Here is a 27,132-nt window from a genome sequence, read left to right as displayed (position 1 = left end):
CATGTCCAACTCATGTCTCCCACCACCCCCACCCCCCAGCCACCAGGGTCACCCTCCACCAGGGCCCCACTCATGTCTCCGACCACCCCCACCCCCCAGCACTGTGGGGCACCTGCCAGCAGGCCCCCACCCATGTCCAACTCATGTCTCCCACCACCCCCACCCCCCAGCACTGTGGGGCACCTGCCAGTAGGCCCCCACCCATGTCCAACTCATGTCTCCCACCACCCCCACCCCCCAGCACTGTGGGGCACCTGCCAGCAGGCCCCCACCCATGTCCAACTCATGTCTCCCACCACCCCCACACCCCAGCACTGTGGGGCACCTGCCAGCAGGCCCCCACCCATGTCCAACTCATGTCTCCCACCACCCCCACCCCCCAGCCACCAGGGTCACCCTCCACCAGGGCCCCACTCATGTCTCCCACCACCCCCACCCCCCAGCAGTGCAGGGTCACCCTCCACCAGGGCCCCACTCATGTCTCCCACCACCCCCACCCCCCAGCACTGTGGGGCACCTGCCAGCAGGCCCCCACCCATGTCCAACTCATGTCTCCCACCACCCCCACACCCCAGCACTGTGGGGCACCTGCCAGCAGGCCCCCACCCATGTCCAACTCATGTCTCCCACCACCCCCACCCCCCAGCCACCAGGGTCACCCTCCACCAGGGCCCCACTCATGTCTCCCACCACCCCCACCCCCCAGCAGTGCAGGGTCACCCTCCACCAGGGCCCCACTCATGTCTCCCACCACCCCCACCCCCCAGCACTGTGGGGCACCTGCCAGCAGGCCCCCACCCATGTCCAACTCATGTCTCCCACCACCCCCACACCCCAGCACTGTGGGGCACCTGCCAGCAGGCCCCCACCCATGTCCAACTCATGTCTCCCACCATCCCCACCCCCCAGCCACCAGGGTCACCCTCCACCAGGGCCCCACTCATGTCTCCCACCACCCCCACCCCCCAGCAGTGCAGGGTCACCCTTCACCAGGGCCCCACTCATGTCTCCCACCACCCCCACCCCCCAGCACTGTGGGGCACCTGCCAGCAGGCCCCCACCCATGTCCAACTCATGTCCCCCACCACCCCCACCCCCCAGCACTGTGGGGCACCTGCCAGTAGGCCCCCACCCATGTCCAACTCATGTCTCCCACCACCCCCACCCCCCAGCCACCAGGGTCACCCTCCACCAGGGCCCCACTCATGTCTCCCACCACCCCCACCCCCCAGCACTGTGGGGCACCTGCCAGTAGGCCCCCACCCATGTCCAACTCATGTCTCCCACCACCCCCACCCCCCAGCACTGTGGGGCACCTGCCAGCAGGCCCCCACCCATGTCCAACTCATGTCTCCCACCACCCCCACACCCCAGCACTGTGGGGCACCTGCCAGCAGGCCCCCACCCATATCCAACTCATGTCTCCCACCACCCCCACCCCCCAGCCACCAGGGTCACCCTCCACCAGGGCCCCACTCATGTCTCCCACCACCCCCACCCCCCAGCAGTGCAGGGTCACCCTCCACCAGGGCCCCACTCATGTCTCCCACCACCCCCACCCCCCAGCACTGTGGGGCACCTGCCAGCAGGCCCCCACCCATGTCCAACTCATGTCTCCCACCACCCCCACCCCCCAGCCACCAGGGTCACCCTCCACCAGGCCCCCACTCATGTCCCCTATCACCCCCACCCCCCAGCCACCAGGGTCACCCTCCACCAGGCCCCCACTCATGTCTCCCATCACCCCCACACCCCAGCAGTGCAGGGTCACCCTCCACCAGGCCCCCACTCATGTCTCCCACCACCCCCACCCCCCAGCAGTGCAGGCTCAACCTCCACCAGGCCCCCACTCATGTCCCCCTGCACCCCCACCCCCCTGCCACCATGTGCAGCCCCCACCAGGTCCTCACAATCCCCAATCATGTGCGTAATGGTCAGCCTCCACAGCCAAAAAGACCTACCAAGTAACCCATTCACCCACATGGAAATGGAAATCACATGTTACACCCCCAATGTACATGAAGCAAATGAACCCATGTCCGTCACACACATATTTTCAAATTGAATGGGAAAACACACAACATGACATGCATGAAACCAATGAGATGAAACCACACAGTGAACAATGTAAAAAAAAATGTATTGAAAAAAATACAAATGCCAAAGAAAGAAAACTAACTACAATGTAAATGTGAAAAAATAAGCTGCATGTCCGCATAAAAACACAAAACTAGAAAATCAAATCAAAAAAATTATGTCCAAAGTGAAATGTAAAAACTCTCCATGCAACAAAGAACTATGTACAAAAATAACAAGGGTCCATCATCACAACTGAACTAAGGAAACCTCCTAAAAAACCTACCTAAATATCAACTATATACAAAAAGTGGAGCAGTGTCCGTCGACTCCAAATAATAATAAGAACGAAAGGAAACCTAAAACTAAAGAACTATATACAAAGGCGGCGGGCAAGTCCAGCGGCTCACTCTGTGGTGTTCCGGGCCAGGGCATCATCGAACTCCTGTTCGATGTCCCGGAGGCGGTCCAGTTCCATGGCCCCGAGGGTCCGCAGGGACGACGCTGTGTCCTCCTCCAACCCCCTGCGGATTGCCTCGAGGCACTCGGCCCGGCTCAGGGCCCTCCGCATGGAGTTCTCCGCCCTGACCATTGTGAGCCGCGCCTCTTCCGCCCGCCGCCGCTCCGCACCTATGGCGTGGCCCAACCGCTGCCACACGGAAGACACTCTCTGTCCTGGGTCCTCCTGCCCTCCGGCCGATGCCTGCCCCTCCGATGTCGAAGGCCCCGAGCCTTCATGGCTCCCACCATCTTGCTGCTGCTGCTGCTCTGCCTCTGCCCGTGCACTGCCTCCTGCTGCCTGCACATCCTCCGCCGGCTGGGGTGCACCTGTTGATGTGGCCACCCCTGCTGGACGTCCGACTCCCGACTGTGGCAGGGATGCCTCCTCCACCAGCCTGGCCGCACTGTCAGAGGCAGCTCCACAGGGCACCCAGGTGACTGATGGGTGGGAAGATGGCACAGAGGACGACTGGCGCGTAGGGGGTCCAGTTGAGGAGGGGGTCGGAGCAAGCCCCATCAGACAGCGGAATCCGGCCTGGGTGACCTGTCCCAGCAGGCTGACGTGGTCAACGAGCCATTCGAGATGACGTGCAGTCTCTCCATGAAAAGACTGCAGGTCACCTCGCATGGCCCGTTGACGCAACGCCACACCAGCCAGGACAGGCTCAACCCGGTCCTGGATGGCCACGTCCGCAGGCAGAGGAAGGCCAGTTGACGTCAGCTCATCCCCTGCCTGAAAACGGGTCTGGACGTAGGCATCCCTGCTGGTGCAAGATGATGCAGGGACAGGATCGGGGACAGGATTGCACACAGGCACCTCCGCGGCCGCCTGTGCTGCCTCCTGTCCCTGGTCCTGCACTGCACCACTAGCACCAGTGGGATCCCCACCTCCAGACCCTGTCTCTGGTGCTTGCGCGGCCCCCTCCTCCACCAAACCCCCCACCAACCTGGATGACTCTGTGCCATCTTCCCCTGTTGGGCCCTGTGGGGTCCCAGCTGCCCCTTCTGCTGCCGAGGAGTCCAACTGCAACCTCCGCCTCTTGGACCTCCCCCCGGCAGCTGCGGCCTGGGACGCGGCACCGGACTCCTCACTCCCCGACGAGATGACAACACGGGAGGGGAGCCGGGCCTTGCGTCTCCGGCTGGCGGTCGGATCCCCGCCGCTGTGCTCCACAGCACCTTCTCCGCCCTCTTCATCAGTTGACGCTGCAGACAGGGAGAAACAAAACACAGGCATCAGGGCACTGTACAATGGACACATACACGCATGACAGTTGCACATGAGTGGCATTGGCAAACCTCAGACATGTCATCACAATCCCCAACACACATGTCATTGCAACTGGCACACATGAGCCATACCACAGCCATATCGCAACTGCCACCACCATCCCCACACATACAACAGCATCAGCAGCCAAAGGGGAGCCATACATCACATGCAACACAGGAAGTGCACCACACATGTACACACACCACCACACTTGCATGCATGTCTACACCTCTGCCAAGTGTCGCACTGTTCAGACGGGCATCCATGTCACATCTGCCAATCAGGCTTCCACATACCGCTGTCACATGCATCCATGTAGCATCACTGTTGCACCTTTGACAAATACACACACATGCACATGTACACAGTGCTCATACATGCAGCCGAAAACAACATACATGCCTGACATCACGGACATGTCTACTTACATACACATTCATCCAAACATGTGTGCACGCACAACTGCATTTGCCATGCAAGCCCACACACACAAGCACCATCCATGTCTCACACATTACAGCCCTCGCATGTGTCAGCCCCACGGCCCTGTACACCCCCACCCATACTCCACCCCATACAAACAGATGTGCAACTGGCACAATGGGGAATGATCACCACACGCCCTGCTCACAACCAGGATGCATGTACACTCACCGCTCGACTCCAGACGGCTCTGCTTCTCTAGGACCTGGACGTGGAGCGCTGGGGATATGCGTTCCAGGACCCCCATCTGTTCTTCCGACAAGTGGCCCCGGCGCCCCTTGGCATCCGCTGCCTTCAAGAGGCGCCGGGCCTTGTTCAGGGTCCTGGACCTGAAGTCCTCCCAGCGCTTCCTGACATGTTGTAAGTCCCGGACTGCCACCCCCTCCGCGTTGATGGCAGTCACGATGTCTGTCCAGATCCGAGTCCGTCCTTCCTTGTCGGCGCGGGAACTTCCAAAGAGGGAATCATACTGCCCCAGGACTTGCTCCACCAGGACACCAACTTCGGTGGCACTGAAGCTGGTGCCCCTCTGCCTCTCTGGCCGGGGGTTGTCAGTGGTCACAGATGGTGTTAGCCCCGACATGACAACCCCAGAGGCAGGAGTGGGTGGGCAACTGGGTCCTGGGGCTGGGCTGTGGAGCGATGGAATTCCAGTCGGGAGTCTTCTGTTCCAGCAGGGGTGGTCACAGCAACAGCACCCCTGGCTGATGTGCAGGCAGCAAATGGCAGTGCACGTGGGCAGCAGGCAGTCAGGCAGCAGCAGATAGCAGGTGGGAGCGTGCTCGGGGCTCTGGGGGGCAGTAATTCGGCCTTCTGGGCAGGAGCGTGGTCTCCCGTGTGCTCACGCGTGGCCAGCTTGGTACGGAGTGAATTGGCACGTGAAAATCCTGCACGTCAGCGTGAAAACCGAGGAAAGGCCCTTAGCGCGTAAGCGCGTCAGCACGCATACGCGATTCCATTGGACCAAAGGCCCTCAGCGCGTAAGCGCGTCTGTGACGTGACCCGCACGGGTGTTTCCCACACAGCACGTGATGACAGAGCACACGTGGAAAGACTGCACGTCAGAGTCTCATCGCGTGTAATTGGACAAAAGTGCGTGTACACGCGATTGGCCTATGTACGTGTATATGAGGTGTGCGCGGACACTTACACACGCAAGTACGTCAGCGCACCTGTATCCCGGTGTACGGCCATTTCCACCAATCACACGCAATGAGACTCTGACGTGCAGTCTTTCCACGTGTGCTCTGTCATCACGTGCTGTGTGGGAAACACCCGTGCGGGTCACGTCACAGACGCGCTTACGCGCTGAGGGCCTTTGGTCCAATGGAATCGCGTATGCGTGCTGACGCGCTTACGCGCTAAGGGCCTTTCCTCGGTTTTCACGCTGACGTGCAGGATTTTCACGTGCCAATTCACTCCGTACCAAGCTGGCCACGCGTGAGCACACGGGAGACCACGCTCCTGCCCAGAAGGCCGAATTACTGCCCCCCAGAGCCCCGAGCACGCTCCCACCTGCTATCTGCTGCTGCCTGACTGCCTGCTGCCCACGTGCACTGCCATTTGCTGCCTGCACATCAGCCAGGGGTGCTGTTGCTGTGACCACCCCTGCTGGAACAGAAGACTCCCGACTGGAATTCCATCGCTCCACAGCCCAGCCCCAGGACCCAGTTGCCCACCCACTCCTGCCTCTGGGGTTGTCATGTCGGGGCTAACACCATCTGTGACCACTGACAACCCCCGGCCAGAGAGGCAGAGGGGCACCAGCTTCAGTGCCACCGAAGTTGGTGTCCTGGTGGAGCAAGTCCTGGGGCAGTATGATGCCCTCTTTGGAAGTTCCCGCGCCGACAAGGAAGGACGGACTCGGATCTGGACAGACATCGTGACTGCCATCAACGCGGAGGGGGTGGCAGTCCGGGACTTACAACATGTCAGGAAGCGCTGGGAGGACTTCAGGTCCAGGACCCTGAACAAGGCCCGGCGCCTCTTGAAGGCAGCGGATGCCAAGGGGCGCCGGGGCCACTTGTCGGAAGAACAGATGGGGGTCCTGGAACGCATATCCCCAGCGCTCCACGTCCAGGTCCTAGAGAAGCAGAGCCGTCTGGAGTCGAGCGGTGAGTGTACATGCATCCTGGTTGTGAGCAGGGCGTGTGGTGATCATTCCCCATTGTGCCAGTTGCACATCTGTTTGTATGGGGTGGAGTATGGGTGGGGGTGTACAGGGCCGTGGGGCTGACACATGCGAGGGCTGTAATGTGTGAGACATGGATGGTGCTTGTGTGTGTGGGCTTGCATGGCAAATGCAGTTGTGCGTGCACACATGTTTGGATGAATGTGTATGTAAGTAGACATGTCCGTGATGTCAGGCATGTATGTTGTTTTCGGCTGCATGTATGAGCACTGTGTACATGTGCATGTGTGTGTATTTGTCAAAGGTGCAACAGTGATGCTACATGGATGCATGTGACAGCGGTATGTGGAAGCCTGATTGGCAGATGTGACATGGATGCCCGTCTGAACAGTGCGACACTTGGCAGAGGTGTAGACATGCATGCAAGTGTGGTGGTGTGTGTACATGTGTGGTGCACTTCCTGTGTTGCATGTGATGTATGGCTCCCCTTTGGCTGCTGATGCTGTTGTATGTGTGGGGATGGTGGTGGCAGTTGCGATATGGCTGTGGTATGGCTCATGTGTGCCAGTTGCAATGACATGTGTGTTGGGGATTGTGATGACATGTCTGAGGTTTGCCAATGCCACTCATGTGCAACTGTCATGCGTGTATGTGTCCATTGTACAGTGCCCTGATGCCTGTGTTTTGTTTCTCCCTGTCTGCAGCGTCAACTGATGAAGAGGGCGGAGAAGGTGCTGTGGAGCACAGCGGCGGGGATCCGACCGCCAGCCGGAGACGCAAGGCCCGGCTCCCCTCCCGTGTTGTCATCTCGTCGGGGAGTGAGGAGTCCGGTGCCGCGTCCCAGGCCGCAGCTGCCGGGGGGAGGTCCAAGAGGCGGAGGTTGCAGTTGGACTCCTCGGCAGCAGAAGGGGCAGCTGGGACCCCACAGGGCCCAACAGGGGAAGATGGCACAGAGTCATCCAGGTTGGTGGGGGGTCTGGTGGAGGAGGAGGCCGTGCAAGCACCAGAGACGGGGTCTGGAGGTGGGGATCCCACTGGTGCTAGTGGTGCAGTCCAGGACCAGGGACAGGAGGCAGCACAGGCGGCCGCGGAGGTGCCTGTGTGCAATCCTGTCCCCGATCCTGTCCCTGCATCATCTTGCACCAGCAGGGATGCCTACGTCCAGACCCGTTTTCAGGCAGGGGATGAGCTGACGTCAACTGGCCTTCCTCTGCCTGCGGACGTGGCTATCCAGGTCCGGGTTGAGCCTGTCCTGGCTGGTGTGGCGTTGCGTCAACGGGCCATGCGAGGTGACCTGCAGTCTTTTCATGGAGAGACTGCACGTCATCTCGAATGGCTCGTTGACCACGTCAGCCTGCTGGGACAGGTCACCCAGACCGGATTCCTCCGTCTGATGGGGCTTGTTCCGACCCCCTCCTCAACTGGACCCCCTACGCGCCAGTCGTCCTCTGTGCCATCTTCCCACCCATCAGTCACCTGGGTGCCCTGTGGAGCTGCCTCTGACAGTGCGGCCAGGCTGGTGGAGGAGGCATCTCTGCCACAGTCGGGAGTCGGACGTCCAGCAGGGGTGGCCACATCAACAACTGCACCCCAGCCGGCGGAGGATGTGCAGGCAGCAGGAGGCAGTGCACGGGCAGAGGCAGAGCAGCAGCAGCAGCAAGATGGTGGGAGCCATGAAGGCTCGGGGCCTTCGACATCGGAGGGGCAGGCATCGGCCGGAGGGCAGGAGGACCCAGGACAGAGAGTGTCTTCCGTGTGGCAGCGGTTGGGCCACGCCATAGGTGCGGAGCGGCGGCGGGCGGAAGAGGCGCGGCTCACAATGGTCAGGGCGGAGAACTCCATGCGGAGGGCCCTGAGGCGGGCCGAGTGCCTCGAGGCAATCCGCAGGGGGTTGGAGGAGGACACGGCGTCGTCCCTGCGGACCCTCGGGGCCATGGAACTGGACCGCCTCCGGGACATCGAACAGGAGTTCGATGATGCCCTGGCCCGGAACACCACAGAGTGAGCCGCTGGACTTGCCCGCCGCCTTTGTATATAGTTCTTTAGTTTTAGGTTTCCTTTGTTTTTTCTTATGATTTGGAGTCGACGGACACTGCTCCACTTTTTGTATATAGTTGATATTTAGGTAGGTTTTTTAGGAGGTTTCCTTAGTTCTGTTGTGATGATGGACCCTTGTTATTTTTGTACATAGTTCTTTGTTGCACGGAGAGTTTTGACATTTCACTTTGGACAACATTTTTTGGATTAGATTTTCTAGTTTTGTGTTTTTATGCGGACATGCAGCTTCTTTTTTCACATTTACATTGTAGTTAGTTTTCTTTCTTTAGCATTCGTATTTTTTTCTAATACATTTTTTTTTACATTGTTCACTGTGTGGTTTCATCTCATTGGTTTCATGCATGTCATGTTGTGTGTTTTCCCATTCAATTGGAAAATATGTGTGTGACGGACATGGGTTCATTTGCTTCATGAACATTGGAGGTGTAACATGTGATTTCCATTTCCATGTGGGTGAATGGGTTACTTGGTAGGGCTTTTTGGCTGTGGAGGCTGACCAATACGCACATTGTGAGGACCTGGTGGGGGCTGCACATGGTGGCAGGGGGGTGGGGGTGGTGGGAGACATGAGTGGGGGCCTGGTGGAGGCTGCCCCTGCACTGCTGGGGGGTGGGGGTGGTGGGAGACATGAGTGGGGGCCTGGTGGGGGCTGCACATGGTGGCAGGGGGGTGGGGGTGGTGGGAGACATGAGTGGGGGCCTGGTGGAGGGTGCCCCTGCACTGCTGGGGGGTGGGGGTGGTGGGAGACATGAGTGGGGGCCTGGTGGAGGGTGACCCTGGTGGCTGGGGGGTGGGGGTGATAGGGGACATGAGTGGGGGCCTGGTGGAGGCTGCCCCTGCACTGCTGGGGGGTGGGGGTGGTGGGAGACATGAGTGGGGGCCTGGTGGAGGGTGACCCTGGTGGCTGGGGGGTGGGGGTGGTGGGAGACATGAGTGGGGGCCTGGTGGAGGCTGCCCCTGCACTGCTGGGGGGTGGGGGTGGTGGGAGACATGAGTGGGGGCCTGGTGGGGGCTGCACATGGTGGCAGGGGGGTGGGGGTGGTGGGAGACATGAGTGGGGGCCTGGTGGAGGGTGCCCCTGCACTGCTGGGGGGTGGGGGTGGTGGGAGACATGAGTGGGGGCCTGGTGGAGGGTGACCCTGGTGGCTGGGGGGTGGGGGTGATAGGGGACATGAGTGGGGGCCTGGTGGAGGCTGCCCCTGCACTGCTGGGGGGTGGGGGTGGTGGGAGACATGAGTGGGGGCCTGGTGGAGGGTGACCCTGGTGGCTGGGGGGTGGGGGTGGTGGGAGACATGAGTGGGGGCCTGGTGGAGGGTGCCCCTGCACTGCTGGGGGGTGGGGGTGGTGGGAGACATGAGTGGGGGCCTGGTGGAGGGTGACCCTGGTGGCTGGGGGGTGGGGGTGGTGGGAGACATGAGTGGGGGCCTGGTGGAGGGTGCCCCTGCACTGCTGGGGGGTGGGGGTGGTGGGAGACATGAGTGGGGGCCTGGTGGAGGGTGACCCTGGTGGCTGGGGGGTGGGGGTGGTGGGAGACATGAGTGGGGGCCTGGTGGAGGGTGCCCCTGCACTGCTGGGGGGTGTGGGTGGTGGGAGACATATGTGGGGGCCTGGTGGAGGGTGCCCCTGGTGGCGGGGGGGTGGGGGTGATAGGGGACATGAGTGGGGGCCTGGTGGAGGCTGCCCCTGCACTGCTGGGGGGTGGGGGTGGTGGGAGACATGAGTGGGGGCCTGGTGGAGGCTGCCCCTGCACTGCTGGGGGGTGGGGGTGGTGGGAGACATGTGTGGGGGCCTGGTGGAGGGTGACCCTGGTGGCTGGGGGGTGGGGGTGGTGGGAGACATGAGTGGGGGCCTGGTGGAGGGTGCCCCTGCACTGCTGGGGGGTGGGGGTGGTGGGAGACATGAGTGGGGGCCTGGTGGAGGGTGCCCCTGCACTGCTGGGGGGTGGGGGTGGTGGGAGACATGAGTGGGGGCCTGGTGGAGGGTGACCCTGGTGGCTGGGGGGTGGGGGTGGTGGGAGACATGAGTGGGGGCCTGGTGGAGGGTGCCCCTGCACTGCTGGGGGGTGTGGGTGGTGGGAGACATATGTGGGGGCCTGGTGGAGGGTGCCCCTGGTGGCGGGGGGGTGGGGGTGATAGGGGACATGAGTGGGGGCCTGGTGGAGGCTGCCCCTGCACTGCTGGGGGGTGGGGGTGGTGGGAGACATGAGTGGGGGCCTGGTGGAGGCTGCCCCTGCACTGCTGGGGGGTGGGGGTGGTGGGAGACATGAGTGGGGGCCTGGTGGAGGGTGACCCTGGTGGCTGGGGGGTGGGGGTGGTGGGAGACATGAGTGGGGGCCTGGTGGAGGGTGCCCCTGCACTGCTGGGGGATGGGGGTGGTGGGAGACATGAGTGGGGGCCTGGTGGAGGGTGACCCTGCACTGCTGGGGGGTGGGGGTGGTGGGAGACATGAGTGGGGGCCTGGTGGAGGGTGCCCCTGCACTGCTGGGGGGTGGGGGTGGTGGGAGACATGAGTGGGGGCCTGGTGGAGGGTGACCCTGGTGGCTGGGGGGTGGGGGTGGTGGGAGACATGAGTGGGGGCCTGGTGGAGGGTGCCCCTGCACTGCTGGGGGGTGGGGGTGGTGGGAGACATGAGTGGGGGCCTGGTGGAGGGTGACCCTGGTGGCTGGGGGGTGGGGGTGGTGGGAGACATGAGTGGGGGCCTGGTGGAGGGTGCCCCTGCACTGCTGGGGGGTGGGGGTGGTGGGAGACATGAGTGGGGGCCTGGTGGAGGGTGACCCTGGTGGCTGGGGGGTGGGGGTGGTGGGAGACATGAGTGGGGGCCTGGTGGAGGGTGCCCCTGCACTGCTGGGGGGTGTGGGTGGTGGGAGACATATGTGGGGGCCTGGTGGAGGGTGCCCCTGGTGGCGGGGGGGTGGGGGTGATAGGGGAAATGAGTGGGGGCCTGGTGGAGGCTGCCCCTGCACTGCTGGGGGGTGGGGGTGGTGGGAGACATGAGTGGGGGCCTGGTGGAGGCTGCCCCTGCACTGCTGGGGGGTGGGGGTGGTGGGAGACATGTGTGGGGGCCTGGTGGAGGGTGACCCTGGTGGCTGGGGGGTGGGGGTGGTGGGAGACATGAGTGGGGGCCTGGTGGAGGGTGCCCCTGCACTGCTGGGGGGTGGGGGTGGTGGGAGACATGAGTGGGGGCCTGGTGGAGGGTGCCCCTGCACTGCTGGGGGGTGGGGGTGGTGGGAGACATGAGTGGGGGCCTGGTGGAGGGTGACCCTGGTGGCTGGGGGGTGGGGGTGGTGGGAGACATGAGTGGGGGCCTGGTGGAGGGTGCCCCTGCACTGCTGGGGGGTGTGGGTGGTGGGAGACATATGTGGGGGCCTGGTGGAGGGTGCCCCTGGTGGCGGGGGGGTGGGGGTGATAGGGGACATGAGTGGGGGCCTGGTGGAGGCTGCCCCTGCACTGCTGGGGGGTGGGGGTGGTGGGAGACATGAGTGGGGGCCTGGTGGAGGCTGCCCCTGCACTGCTGGGGGGTGGGGGTGGTGGGAGACATGAGTGGGGGCCTGGTGGAGGGTGACCCTGGTGGCTGGGGGGTGGGGGTGGTGGGAGACATGAGTGGGGGCCTGGTGGAGGGTGCCCCTGCACTGCTGGGGGGTGGGGGTGGTGGGAGACATGAGTGGGGGCCTGGTGGAGGGTGACCCTGCACTGCTGGGGGGTGGGGGTGGTGGGAGACATGAGTGGGGGCCTGGTGGAGGGTGCCCCTGCACTGCTGGTGGGTGGGGGTGGTGGGAGACATGAGTGGGGGCCTGGTGGAGGGTGACCCTGGTGGCTGGGGGGTGGGGGTGGTGGGAGACATGAGTGGGGGCCTGGTGGAGGGTGCCCCTGCACTGCTGGGGGGTGGGGGTGGTGGGAGACATGAGTGGGGGCCTGGTGGAGGGTGACCCTGGTGGCTGGGGGGTGGGGGTGGTGGGAGACATGAGTGGGGGCCTGGTGGAGGGTGCCCCTGCACTGCTGGGGGGTGGGGGTGGTGGGAGACATGAGTGGGGGCCTGGTGGAGGGTGCCCCTGCACTGCTGGGGGGTGGGGGTGGTGGGAGACATGAGTGGGGGCCTGGTGGAGGGTGCCCCTGGTGGCTGGGGGGTCGGGGTGGTGGGAGACATGAGTGGGGGCCTGGTGGAGGGTGCCCCTGCACTGCTGGGGGGTGGGGGTGGTGGGAGACATGAGTGGGGGCCTGGTGGAGGGTGCCCCTGGTGGCTGGGGGGTGGGGGTGGTGGGAGACATGAGTGGGGGCCTGGTGGAGGGTGCCCCTGCACTGCTGGGGGGTGTGGGTGGTGGGAGACATATGTGGGGGCCTGGTGGAGGGTGCCCCTGGTGGCGGGGGGGTGGGGGTGATAGGGGACATGAGTGGGGGCCTGGTGGAGGGTGCCCCTGCACTGCTGGGGGGTGGGGGTGCAGGGAGACATGAGCAGGTGTGCAGGGTAGTCCCCTGTTTTGTGGGCTGCCTGCAGGGGCTGTGGAGGGTGTACAGGGAACACCTGTGAGGACCCACCCAGCCTAATTGCGTGTGATAATTCCCGCACACCCCTGTAATACACGTACCTGGCCAAATCGCATGTGAAACTTCCCGCATACCCCTGTAATACACGTACCCTGACCAATCGCGTGTTGAACTTCCCGCGTACCCCTGTAATACACGTACCCTGGCCAATCGCGTGTTAAACTTCCCGCGTACCCCTGTAATATACGTACCCTGGCTAATCGCGTGTATAACTTCACGCGTACCCCTGTAATACACGTACCCTGGCCAATCGCGTGTTAAACTTCCCGCGTACCCCTGTAATACACGTACCCTGGCCAATCGCGTGTTAAACTTCCCGCGTACCCCTGTAATACACGTACCCTGGCTAATCGCGTGTTAAACTTCCCGCGTACCCCTGTAATACACTTACCCTGGCTAATCGCGTGTTAAACTTCCCGCGTACCCCTGTAATACACGTACCCTGGCTAATCGCGTGTATGACTTCACGTGTACCCCTGTAATACACTTACACTGGCTAATCGCGTGTTAAACTTCCCGCGTACCCCTTTGATACACGTACCCGGGCCAATCGCGTGTTAAACTTCCCGCGTACCCCTGTAATACACGTACCCTGGCCAATCGCGTGTTAAACTTCCCGCGTACCCCTGTAATACACGTACCCTGGCTAATCGCGTGTTAAACTTCCCGCGTACCCCTGTAATACACTTACCCTGGCTAATCGCGTGTTAAACTTCCCGCGTACCCCTGTAATACACGTACCCTGGCCAATCGCGTGTTAAACTTCCCGCGTACCCCTGTAATACACGTACCCTGGCTAATCGCGTGTATGACTTCACGTGTACCCCTGTAATACACTTACACTGGCTAATCGCGTGTTAAACTTCCCGCGTACCCCTTTGATACACGTACCCTGGCCAATCGCGTGTTGAACTTCCCGCGTACCCCTGTAATACACGTACCCTGGCCAATCGCGTGTTAAACTTCCCGCGTACCCCTGTAATACACGTACCCTGGCTAATCGCGTGTATAACTTCACGTGTACCCCTGTAATACACTTACCCTGGCTAATCGCGTGTTAAACTTCCCGCGTACCCCTGTAATACACGTACCCTGGCCAATCGCGTGTTAAACTTCCCGCGTACCCCTGTAATACACGTACACTGGCCAATCGCGTGTTAAACTTCCCGCGTACCCCTGTAATACACGTACCCTGGCTAATCGCGTGTATGACTTCACGTGTACCCCTGTAATACACTTACCCTGGCTAATCGCGTGTATGACTTCACGTGTACCCCTGATATGCACGTTACCCGCTTTGCGTTCCTTGTTTGGCTGCCCTGTAAACTGGTCCAGGGTTAGCGCAGCCCTTTGCGATGATTTAGCGATTTTGCTGGCTTTTCCTTGCGCGAGGGCGTTCTTGGGGGCGTTACTGGCGCTGCTGCAGGGTCGCTGCGATACTCTGCGCCACGGCTGGTTTGGGAGCATGAAATCCATGAATACGCTGTGCGCGGAAATCGGTTTTATCGCACGTGCCTGGCGCAGTCAATCGCACGCGGACACTCTGCGCCAGCCGCTTGCGACACTTTTCTGCGAAATTCTATGAATTACCCTGTCAGTGTTTTCATTTCAAATCATTTAATTAGCGCGTAGAATAAAATTTGAATAATTTCAGGTAACATATACCACAAGCACGGGGCAAAAATGAAAGTTGCAAGCTACCAGCCAGCTATAAGCAAGTCACTCACCACCTCAATTCTATGCATAGACGCAGCAGACCTTTTTTTGCTCGCCACCAGTGAAATACCACCAGCCAGCGGCTAGTGGCGAGTGCAAATATTGCACCCTGCCATAAGTCTTGCATCCTTTTCCACAATTTAGTAGTGATGTTTATTTGTGGACACCTTTTTGTATCAACTGCAGAGAAATATAATGCGAAAGTGTTTTGTAACACTGGAATAGCACAGGTTGCATGTTTCTGAACAATGAAATATAAAGAAAACGTTGGCACCCAATTAATACTTGGAATGAGGTTCATTACTGTCAAAAGGAAGCCTTTTTTGTACAATTTTAATTCATGTTCCTTACGTTCCTTGCTTAAGTGGTCCTTGAAGCCTCAATCATTCCTAATAGCATGGTTTGGAGGAGCTCTTAGAGAAGCAGATTATTAATGGGTTCAAAATCTTTACTAGAAGTAATGTAAAGGGCTAATGCCTGAATTATTTACATTTTGATATGTATGCTCTTCTTAGAATGTTATTCTCTTCTTAGAATTTGACTAGCGAAGTTCTCAAGAAACTTATTTTGTCTTGTTTGAGTTACGGTTGGAACATTTATTGGATTCTGTCAATTGGAGTAAAGTTGAAATTTGTCAACCTGGTCTTTCAACAGTCCTAGATAATATAGTAGAAATTTTGGAAAGCTAGACATAATTTGATTCTGTTTTATGAAAGGATATTGAGAACTATTTGGAAATGAATAGTAGCTCATCATTGTGATCAACTAGATGTGGGCAGGTGGTCTTTAATAATGTCAGTGCTTTATTGGCGAAGAGCGCAGTCTATGGATGCCTACCATCACATGGTTCAAATCCCAATGTCTAAGTCAATTTGTCTTTATCGTAATCATAGCACAGTATTATTATAGCCCTTTCTACTGCAGCTTTTGCAACTTGGAAGACCTTAGTGCAATAGATGGAGTTATTTCTCAAACTAGGGAATACTCTTTTTATTGCTGTCTGAAAGAGGAGGTCCGAGTGGAGCGGCTCACATCCAAACCTCACTTGCAGGTTTATTGCAGATCCCAGTAGCAGATGCTAACACCACTGGCTACCCTAATGGCCATGCTTCATTGATCTCTTTAAATTCAATTGGGAATATCTTGATGGCTTCAATGGTTATATACCTCGGAAAAAGGTGGCCAAATTTGAACTCTGGTATAGCATTTCTGACTAAGCTATGGAAATTTATTCCAAGCAAAAAACGTATTTGCTTGCAAGTAGCACAAAATACTGACGAAATAACTGAACTTCAAGTAAATTGAATAATGAAATGTCATTTGAAGGTGAAGCCCCACAAATAGAGCACCAGAGCGTGTGCTCTTTTCCATGACGATTGATTAGTTAAACAGCATACCTGATTAAGTTGGAAAATGCATAAATTTGAAGCAGTGCCACAAAAGAAGTATAGCATTAATTCCAAACCACTGAAGGGGAGAAGTGTTTTTCATGTATACAAGATAATGGTAGAAATAAATGGATGCACATTAACGACCACTTGAATCCTGCCCCAGTAAGCTGACAAGAAATAAGACCCAAGTTGCTAATTGATTTGATTAAACTCACTCAACACTAAAGGGACATGAAGGTGACATAGCAGGACTTCTGAAAATGAAAGATGGAGAAATGAAATTAAGGAAAGCATGTTCTGTAAACGCCTTGTGGTAGAAAAGAAGATGGCTGATTGGTTAATACTTAAAACCTGTTGTACATGTGTATGCAACGTATGAGATCTGTTGGTCACATTTAAAGCGGGTGCTCAGTGAGCAGAAAAGGCAAGCATAGATTTATGTGAATATTATCTTTTCCCCAGTGGTTCATACCCACTTAGGGGAAATTAACTGAAATGCTGCAAAATATATTTAAATATATCACTGCATAAGAAGCCATCCATCAATGATTTGCCAAAAGGTTTGAGATACTTAAGCAGATGGCTATTAAAACATAACACATCATATAGAAAAATAGCTTAATAATGTACATTGATTTTGTTCTTTAAAATGCTATCTTATTCTTTTGATTACTTTCAGATAAAGTAATCTGCCCGTTTAATTTGTCACAGTTAAAGAGAAGATACTCCATTGTCGAGTGACACGTTGCTTCATCAATAAAAAAAGTAATGGTGGAGTTTTTACGATCCTGGGCACTTTTATCTTTCGGCCTAATTTGTAGGCTGTTGCGTGTTGCCAAAAAAGCCTTGCTTGCAATTCACCTCTAAAAGGGCTTACATGGTTATCATCAAAAATATTATTTAGAATCTGACTTTTAAATGACATCATATGCATATGTTTGTGTGTTTACCTAAGTATTCATAGAGATTAAGTGTTCGAGGCCAGTGGCATATGTTCTTTAGCAGTAGTGCCATTGTGTAGCATACCTTTTGGTGTGTTCCATGGAATATTAAGGTTTTGGCACTTAATTTAATTGTTATTTGTTTACACCTAGCGTCTTGGAGGGTCTCGGCGGCAAATTCAAGCAGAAAGTGGCATGTGATACATGGGAAATCAGGTAAAACTAAACTTACTTATTGCAAGACGTGGTTCTAGTTAATTAGTCTCTGTGTAGGTTGGGTGGGTCATCTACTTCAGTATTTATTGTTATAAAATCCTAACCATTCTTTGTAAAAGTTAGCTCTGAAGATGTAATTGGGGCATGAGATAAACAGCACTGAACGTATAGTCAACTTTGGGCGAGGAAAGTACAAGAATCAGTGGGGTGTGATGTTCATATGGTCAATCAAAGGAAAAAAAGCAATGGCAGTCTTAAGACCAGTTTTAATAATGGGCAGCGGTATAGAAGGGTAAGGGGGTGGCAAGACTGTATATAAGAAATACAGTTTTAATGGTCATTACTTTGATACAGTACTAAATTGCCTCATTCTTGAAGTGGTGACCTTAAACACAAGGGGCATCAAATGGTAATGGCGGCAGACCTTGGCCCACCCTAGATGATGGTCCGGTGAAGTTGTGTCTTTAGAGTGTTATTAGGTCTGAAGTGACTTGTAGTCCATTCCAGGTGATCAGCCTTCCGCCGTTAAAACGAGTTAACGTTGACATCTTGCTCTTTGCTTCATGAGGGAGCCTGAGACTCTTAACACGTTACACAGTTTATTTAACATTTAGATAAATATCTTCCCAAACTTTTTAGACTGTTCTAAATATTTCATTGGTTCTCACTGGAAGCCAGTGAAAGAGATTCAAAGAGGATTTAATTTCTTTGATCACAAAAATCAGGCATGTTGGTGCCCTTCAGCACTTAAAAGGCATTGCAGGTATGCCACTGTGGTCGCCTGAAATAGCACTGAACAAAGATTCTCCACTGAAAAAATAACTCTTAAGGTAGCATAAGAATTTGTCTAATATGAATAGCAGGAAATAAATAACAATCGACCAAAAATGCTACCGTTCATATGAGTTCCAGCGTTTGTAATACTGCCGGTATCTTCATTTCTTTTTACTTTGTATGATCATATGCATTCTTATTGTTAATGCAATACCCAGTTAGGTTTGAATGAGATTGTGCATTACATCAGAGTGTTGCAGTTTATTTTTTGTCCTTAACATTAGCATGTCCTGATAAATGTCCTGTTAAAGCTAGTCAGATAGCACAGCGAGTAGAGCGCTCGCTTTGACATCGGTGCAGAGCCTGCTGATGCAGGTCTGAATCCTGGCAGGGCCAAACTCAGTCTTTCATCCTTGCGAGGTCGATAAATGAGCACCACACACTGTGGGTAATAATCAGCGTTCAGATGCCTGAGGGTTCGTAGCGCTATACAAATGCAAAAAAAAAAACATAGATCAGTTTGGTTAGTAAATCTTCTTTCCATCCGGGAGCACCAGAGTGCCCCAAGTCGAATAGGGTAACAGTGTTGTCGTTCAAGCCACGATAGACAATGCATAACTTGGAAGTAAAACAAATGATTTATTCATCTCTTTAGGTCATTGATTGTACTGGGGCCTGTGGGCTTTCTCTCTGTATTGATACCGCACCATTGTTCGCTAGGTTTATTTGTTTGGTGGAGCAGTAAAGTAGTTAAGTGGTGGAATTGATGCCAACGAAGGCTATGCTAGCCAATAGCATTACACTAAAAGGTAAACGGGATTCATTGGCACCACTAGATGATAATGTGTCACACAACTTTTATGTACGTCATCTTTGGATAATTTATCTGACCATGTTACAGACTGGGCAAAATGACAGATATTTGCTCAAAGAAATCTATTAAGGCTGTCAATGAATGATGGTGTCTCCTGTAAATTATTTTACCTGTTTGGTTTGCTTTAATAAACTGTATGTACACATACTACAGTACATTGAACATTATTTTCTGTCTGCTCGTGACCTCTGCTCAACTGTTTGTTCATGGCTGATAGCTGAGTAAAACATGTTAGTTTATATTTTGCCTAGCACCTAATTATTGGTTGAATACAATTTGACTGTCACCAATGAAATTCAAAGGGGATAGAGTGTCCATGTTTTAACAACTGTTATTACAAAGAGCAAATGACACATGTAACATATAGGATTCCTCACTAAAGGCTTGTTTAAGAATGCTCTTCCATGCCTGTTCTGCTAAGCTTGCTTTTGATCAACAAGCTCAGCAAAAAGCTAGCTGTTCAAGCATGTTTGATAAGGAAGGCTAACCTCACAAGCCTATGTGTACATAGGCAATGTTTACTCTGCACCTCACAAGTGCCTTTCGAAGCTGGAAATAATTGGCATCTTGTCTTTTCACGACTGGATATGTTTCCATCTCAGCTGATGATTAAAACCTACTGAGGCCCATCACCATAATTAAAATGGCTTATGGGGAGGCATTTCTACGTACATGCGTATGTTTGTGGGAAATGTACTCACTGACAATTGCATGGCAAGACATTGTCATCTAATAGTCTCCATATTTGGGTTTTCCTTTCATATCTCACACTTCCTATTGATGTTTGTATTTATTTATGCTTCCAAGTTCATCGTTTTAGAATATTCTCCAGCATTGGATCTTTCATGGATTCACATGCTTTGAATATTCCCCGTCGTCAGGCTGGGAATCCCCGGTACATTATATAGACCCTTTCCCGTAGGAAAACTTTTTCGACGCTTATGCGTCCTATCCACCTCGTTTTGTATCATGCGTGCCCGTGCCGTCAGGACGTCATGATATAAATACAGGCCCCGCCCCCGCGCTCCCTCAGATTTCAACCGTCTTTCAAAGCAGTGGGATCTTCGTGTTACTACTAGTGATAACTAGATTGTTTTTTTGTCTGTTTCGCGTAAGCGAAGTTCAAATCTGGAGAATTATGTCTGGAAAGGCGTTATTTCGCCCATGTGCAACCTGTGGCCTCAAAAAGGTTTATGAAGGAGACGGCCACATGGACTGTATCTACTGTCTCCACCCGCACCACACGGCGGATACATGTGAGATATGCCAGGGTTTCTCCCAAAAAACCCTTAAGGACCGTAAAAGAAGGCTGGTCGACTGGCTTAATGACGGAGCGGGTGCCTACCCGGCTTCGGAAGTTGGCTCCACGGCCTCCAGGAGCAAGTCGGAGCCTCCATCGAAGAAGGTGCGGCCAGCAGAAATTCGCCCTGAGGACAAGCATAAGGGGAAACATGCTGGATCCTCCTCATCTCATAAAAAGCCCTCCTCCTCCTCATCATCTAAGACGGAGAGGCTGGCGCTGTCTAAATCCTCCTCAGGGGACCGTCCCAGGTCTTCCGTGAGTCGAGAAGCTTCAGCCGGGAAGTCGGCATCAAAATCGACAACGAAGTCTAAAGGCTCGACGACGACGACTTCCTCGTCGACCTCGGTGTCATTGACGATGCCTATTACCGTTCAAGCAGCAGCGGTTGGGATTCCTTCGTCGACGGAAACTCAGTCTATGGCTTGGCTGCCTGAGGTCTATGACCCGATCCCCCCTGAGGTCTTACTGCAGCCAGACACGGCCTGCTCGGCGGAAGGGGAAGGTGACATGGTTCTGCAGCCATTGGATTTAGGCTTACGGCCTTCCACGTCGACGACGACGGCGACGAGTGCGAGCGGGGGTATGGTACCTATATCATCCACGTTGCTGAACCCCCAGACAGTTTTGTCTCTGGATGTGCTTAATACTCTTCAGAAGCTACTACAGCGGCTGGATACCCAGTTCCCTCAACCTGGGACGTCATCGTCACTTCTGTCTGTACCTTCCGTCGACGAGCAAACTTGTACGGCTCGCTCGTCGACGAATCACCCATCGGCTCCCCAGGCGGTAAAAGATCGTCCTCGAGCTCAGGAGGAGGGTGATTTGTCGGAGTCCGACTCTATACATGATGACTCTGGGTCAGACATCTCCCTGTCACCGTCGAGGGACCCGACATGGAATTCGGATGTAGAATTGGAGTCTACGAGGAGCCAGACACAGCCATCTCCCCCTGATGATGTGGGAGCCTTCCATGCAATGATGGGGAAAGCGTGTTCCGAATTCGGCTTGATTCCTGAGGAGCAGAGGAAAGACTGTTTCCTTTTTGACCATATGGGTCAAAGGAGAAAATCGGTATTTGCCATCCCAATCCTTGACCACGTGTGGCAAGAAGGTCTCAAAACGATGCGCCATCCGTTCTCGGAACCAGCCATAAAGGGACGGATCGAGAAAAAGTTTAAAGCTCCGGAGTCCACTCCAAAATGTCTAACATCACAGCCTTTGTCTGACTCGGTGGTGTCGGCGGCAGCAGCTAGGAAGGCCAGGGTCCAGCAAAAATGTTCAACGCCACCGGAAAGCGAGGCTAGGAGGCAGGACGCATTTGGAAAGAAGGTGCTCTCGGTCGGAGCGACGACAGTAAGAGCAGCCAATTCCTTAGCGATCGTGTCACGATATGATAGGGAAATGTGGCACAAATTAGCCCCTATCCTAGAACACCTGCCAGACGAACACCGAAAAGCAGCTATGTTACTGGTGCGGGACGGCGAGGAGGCCTCGAACCACGCTATTAATATCGCAGTGGACCTAGCAGAGTCTGGTTTCAAACAAATCAACCATGGAGTAGTGCTTCGTCGACAAGCGTGGCTCAAATGTACTACTTTCCGTCCTGAAGTACAGTACAAAGTCCTGGACATGCCATGCGAAGGGGAGCACCTGTTTGGCGAAAAGGTTGATGAAGCGCTGAAAGGGATGAAAGAAGACACGGATACTGCTAGGTCCCTCGGCGCCCTTCAAACGGGTAGAAATTTTCGCTCTTTTCGCCCTTTCAGAGGTGCTTCTGGAAACTCCCGCTTTGGAGCCTCGAGGGACCGTGGATTTAACAGGCCCTCGTACTCTTCACAAGGGTTCAGACGAGCGTCCCAGTCGGCACGTGGAAGCAGGGACTATCAAGCCTCCAGGCGGCGAGGCTCAGGTCCGTCGTCAACGAAGAACAAGCAAACCAGCAACCAATGACGGCCTTCGGAACGTCCTGGGGGGTCGAGTCTCTCATCACTTCGACCGATGGAAATGCATCACCAAAGATCGATGGGTCCTAGACACGATTCGCATGGGTCATGCGCTGCAATTCAAAGACAAGCCTCCGCGTCTTCCTCCTTTATTCTCGACACAGCCCCACCTCCAAATCCTACGACAAGAGGCGGAGCTTATGTTGCGAAAAGGGGCGGTAGAGAGAGTTCCTGTGGCACAGGAAGGCCAAGGAGTTTATTCCAGGTTCTTTGTTGTCAAAAAGCCAAACGGCAAATGGAGGCCCATTCTCGACCTGAGGGTACTCAACAAGTGGCTAAAGAGCCAAAAATTCAAAATGCTAAAACTCCAAGAGGTTATCAGATCGGTGCAACCCATGGACTATCTCTCTTCACTAGACCTTCAGGATGCTTATTTTCACATCCCAATACGCCCACGACACAAGAGATATTTAAGATTCGTCGTCGGGAGAAAGCATTTTCAGTTCAAGGTCCTCCCGTTCGGGCTCAAGTCCTCCCCCAGGACGTTCACCAAGTGCTTGGCCCCTATAGCGGCCCATTTAAGGAAGGATGGTCATCATGTCTATCCATATCTAGACGACTGGCTAATCAGAGGGTCATCCAAGGAACAAACACGAGACAGTCTACGAGCCACAATGTCCATCTTACAGGAACTGGGCTTCGCAATAAACTTCAACAAGTCCTCAGTAGAGCCTTCGAGGACCTTGGTCTTTCTAGGAGCGGAGTTTCATACGCACACAAGCCTGGTGAAACCATCCAGCGAAAGAATTCAGAAACTTCAAAACAAGGCGTCGGAATGGAGCGGCGGTACCAGAGTCTCTGTGCGCAAGTACATGTCCCTGCTAGGGACCATGTCGTCCTGCATTCCGTTAATAAACAACTGCCGTCTGTTTATGAGGCCTTGCCAGGAATTTCTAGCGGACCGTTGGGCACAGAGCAGAGGTCGCTGGTCCGACAGACTGGTCGTCGACGAACAACTAGTTCAAGCACTCGGCTGGTGGAAAGTGTCTACTCACCTAACGAGAGGGATGCCTCTACTGGAACCAGAGTTCCAAAAGACGGTGGTGACGGATGCATCGCTGAGCGGATGGGGAGCTCATCTGGATATGTTACAGGTACAAGGCCAGTGGTCTTTGCAGGAGTCCTCCCTGCATATCAACCTGCTAGAACTGAGAGCAGTGCGATGGGCTCTGAAGTCTTTTCTTCCGCAACTGAGGGACTCGGTGGTGCGTGTCATGACGGACAACACCACTACGATGTTCTACTTGAGGAAACAAGGAGGGACACGTTCCAGGTCCCTATCGACAGAGGCACAGAAAATCTGGCATTGGGCCCTTCAACACAACATACAAATCTTAGCATTTCACCTACCAGGAGTGAAAAACGTGGAAGCCGATGCCCTCAGCAGAGAAATGAACGAAGTTCACGAATGGGTGCTGAACGACCAACAACTTCAACAAGTATTCAAGGAATGGGGACACCCTTCCATAGACCTGTTTGCAACGAAGAACAACAAGAAATGCCATCAGTACGCAAGCAGATGGCCTCAGCAGGGCTCACTGGGGGATGCGTTCTCATTCCCATGGACGAACAAATTCCTGTACGCATTTCCTCCTTTTCCCCTTGTCAGGAGGACGTTGCAATGGATCCTCAGGTACCCATGTCGGGTAATTCTGGTGGCCCCATACTGGGCCAGACAAGTGTGGTTTTCAGACCTACTACACTTAGCGGCGGCGGAACCGATGAGATTCCAGAAGACCCCCGACCTTCTGTCTCGACAGGAGGGTGTCGTTTGGCATCACGACCCGGACAGCCTCAAGTTGACGGCCTGGCTCCTGACTTCGCCGAATTTGGTCGGCTAACGATTCCGGAGGACTGTCGACGTATCCTGCAAGCGGCAAGAGCACCTTCCACAAACGCCTCATACGCGTACAAATGGAAAAGGTTCTGTCAATGGTGTGAGGATCAACCAGGTTTGGCCCCGCAATCGATTAGGCCGGAACAGCTCCTTCCATACTTGCTGTTATTAGCTCAAATGGGCCTGTCGGTGTCGTCAATAAAAGTACACCTAGCAGCCATTTCCAGGTTTACTCGTCGACGGCACTCGGCACCATTGTTCAGCGACCGCCTGATTAAGCACTTCCTTAAAGGCCTCTTTCGGAGTTTCCCTCCAGAGAAGAAATTTCCACCGGAGTGGAGCCTCAATCTAATCTTAACGTCTCTTATGAAACCTCCGTTTGAGCCAATGTCATCATCGTCTCTGAAGTTTCTGTCGTGGAAATTGGCCTTCCTGGTGGCCATCACTTCAGCCCGACGTATCTCAGAAGTTCAGGCTCTAATGGTGGACCCACCATACTTACGATTTTTCAAGACCAAGGTAGTCCTAGCCACTAACCCACAGTTCATACCAAAAGCTCCTTCGGTGTTTCATAAACACTCTTCTATCGTGTTGCCTACGTTTTTTCCGGAGCCATGCTCGGGAGCGGAGCGCATGCTACACACATTGGATGTAAAAAGGGCTCTCAAGTTTTATCTTCATCGTACGCAACCGTTCAGAGAAACGAGACAGCTGTTTGTGGCCTATGGGTTGGGTGCTAGAGGAAAAGCCATTTCAAAGCAAGGACTTTCAAGATGGGTGTCATCTACCATCTCGTACTGCCATTCCAAGGCAGGGAAGCCTCTTCTACGACGGCCAAGAGCTCATTCAACTAGAGCAGCGGCATCGTCGACGGCACTGTGGGCCGGAGTCCCTCTAGGGGACATCTGCATGGCGGCTACCTGGGCGACTACACACACCTTTACCCGCCATTACTGCCTGTCGCAGCAACATGCCGAAGACACCCGGATGGGACAGGCGGTGCTTCGACACCTATTCCAGTAAGGTAAGCCCCGGCTGCGGGGTGGCATCCTGTGGAATTTATGACTGTATGTGGTCCGTTTTTTCCCTATGTAAACTATTACTGATGTATACATAATCTTAGGGAACGGCTTTTTGCGAAGAATGTATAGGGGTTTGCATGCACACCTCCTCTTGGGGGTAGTACTGCTATGTAATCTATTCAAAGCATGTGAATCCATGAAAGATCCAATGCTGGAGAAGGGAATAGTTTCTTACCTGTAACTCCATTTCTCCAGCATTGGTATCTTTCATGGATTCACATGCGCCCACCTGCCTCCCCTGATCATGCAAACCGGTTCCCCCACTACTTTGGGGGCCGAAATCTGAGGGAGCGCGGGGGCGGGGCCTGTATTTATATCATGACGTCCTGACGGCACGGGCACGCATGATACAAAACGAGGTGGATAGGACGCATAAGCGTCGAAAAAGTTTTCCTACGGGAAAGGGTCTATATAATGTACCGGGGATTCCCAGCCTGACGACGGGGAATATTCAAAGCATGTGAATCCATGAAAGATACCAATGCTGGAGAAATGGAGTTACAGGTAAGAAACTATTCCCTTCCACAGCATGCTCTAGATGGAAAGGAACACTGAAACCGTTGTGAGTACATATGAAGAGATTTGTACTGTGTATAGTGATCTGAGTTTTGACTGTCATGATTCATTTGTAGAAAGGGGACATGGTGCTGCAGTTGTGGCAGGGACCATGCTATGTTTAAAGAGATGAGGGCTAACCCTACAGATGTACCTCCTAGTGAGAACCAGGATTACTCAACCATCTATACGAAATCCCCTAAGGTCAGCTATAAACATATATTTTTAATTCTGATTTTGTTAGTTAGCAACCCTTAAAAATATGCCATCCAAGTCATTCATTCTGGTAAAAAGAGAAATATTTATTTCACCCAGAAGAACATCTTTCAAGCACAAATTCATGTTTGTAGCTATTCGACAAAAATTGCACATGAAAATCTGCAATCATTGTTTATGAACCTTAGTACCAGGACTAATAGCAATCTATACAGAAATTGCTCTCACCTTCAAAATAACTTTGCAAAAAGAAATTTAATTGCAATACAATAAACGCAAAAACAACTTTTCCAACTTACAATTGTCCACAACAACAACCCAAGACATGAGATAAGCGTAGCCCTTAACGCTCAATTGATGTGGTCAAGCAACATCCAACGAAAATTGCATTGTTTTACTGCTTTTCAGCCACATGTGCAAAAGGCTAACTTGTTTTCACGGCTGGTTCATTATCAGAAACACTACCTTCTTCTGGGCCAGTGGCAATTGTAAATACGGAACGCTCATATTCATCAATTTTTCGGAGACTTGATATTAATGTAGCACCAAAGTTAATGAATACAAAATATTCAGAATGTTCTCATTACTTTATTGCGCCCATGTGGATTATTCTTTTTTCTAGCAGCAATTGTTTTCACTTTATTTATGCTTAGAAGAAATTGCTGCAAAGCGCTTATATTGATAGACCCAAGTCATTCATTCATATGTCATTCATTTATTCGACATCTGTTCAGTGTGGTAAATTTAAGACCTGATACAAATGTATACAATCATTTCATTAAAGAAAAAAATAAGACTGACAGAAACAAATGTTAACAAGCAGTCTGTTTGTATAGATGAACGAATGTACCATATATCTCAAGCCATTCTAGATATGGGCTCTGTTCTGTAAGACTTTACATCACTAAATATGAGTCCGATGAACGCTTATATTATGATGCAATGGGATCCAGTAGTAAACCATCAGTTCTACATATGTTCCGGCATTTTGTCTACTCAACTGAGCTGCACTTAATTCCAACATGGGCAATCTTTTCCTCCTCTTTAAAAACAATCTACACCAATGCGTATGCTTTAAAGCCTCTTCCTTGGGATACACGCACCTGTAGCATATGAAGAAATGCTATATACCTATGGTGGGAAACTCTTAAACATCCAAGA

The 27,132-nt window shown here is 53.8% G+C and overlaps 1 protein-coding gene across 7 annotated transcripts in view; it reads left to right on the top strand.

Moving 5' to 3' along the window:
- Positions 1-27,132, top strand: part of MSANTD3 (Myb/SANT DNA binding domain containing 3) — a 345,465-nt gene that overhangs the window by 246,278 nt on the left and 72,055 nt on the right. For 6 of the 7 annotated variants that reach the window (XM_069620618.1, XM_069620624.1, XM_069620619.1 and 3 more), the window contains one exon: positions 17,265-17,327. The exons of the other annotated variant lie outside the window; for it this stretch is intronic. In XM_069620618.1, coding sequence (XP_069476719.1) covers positions 17,265-17,327 — 63 coding nt within the window. The remainder of the gene's footprint in view (positions 1-17,264; positions 17,328-27,132) is intronic. 7 annotated transcript variants of the gene reach the window in all.

This window comes from Ambystoma mexicanum, chromosome 5q, assembly GCF_040938575.1.
Source record: "Ambystoma mexicanum isolate Mex_15411 chromosome 5q, UKY_AmexF1_1, whole genome shotgun sequence".
In the NCBI taxonomy this organism is placed as follows: domain Eukaryota; kingdom Metazoa; phylum Chordata; class Amphibia; order Caudata; family Ambystomatidae; genus Ambystoma; species Ambystoma mexicanum.
The sequence above is the reverse complement of the archived record's forward strand: the minus strand, read 5'-3'. Positions and strand labels throughout refer to the sequence as shown.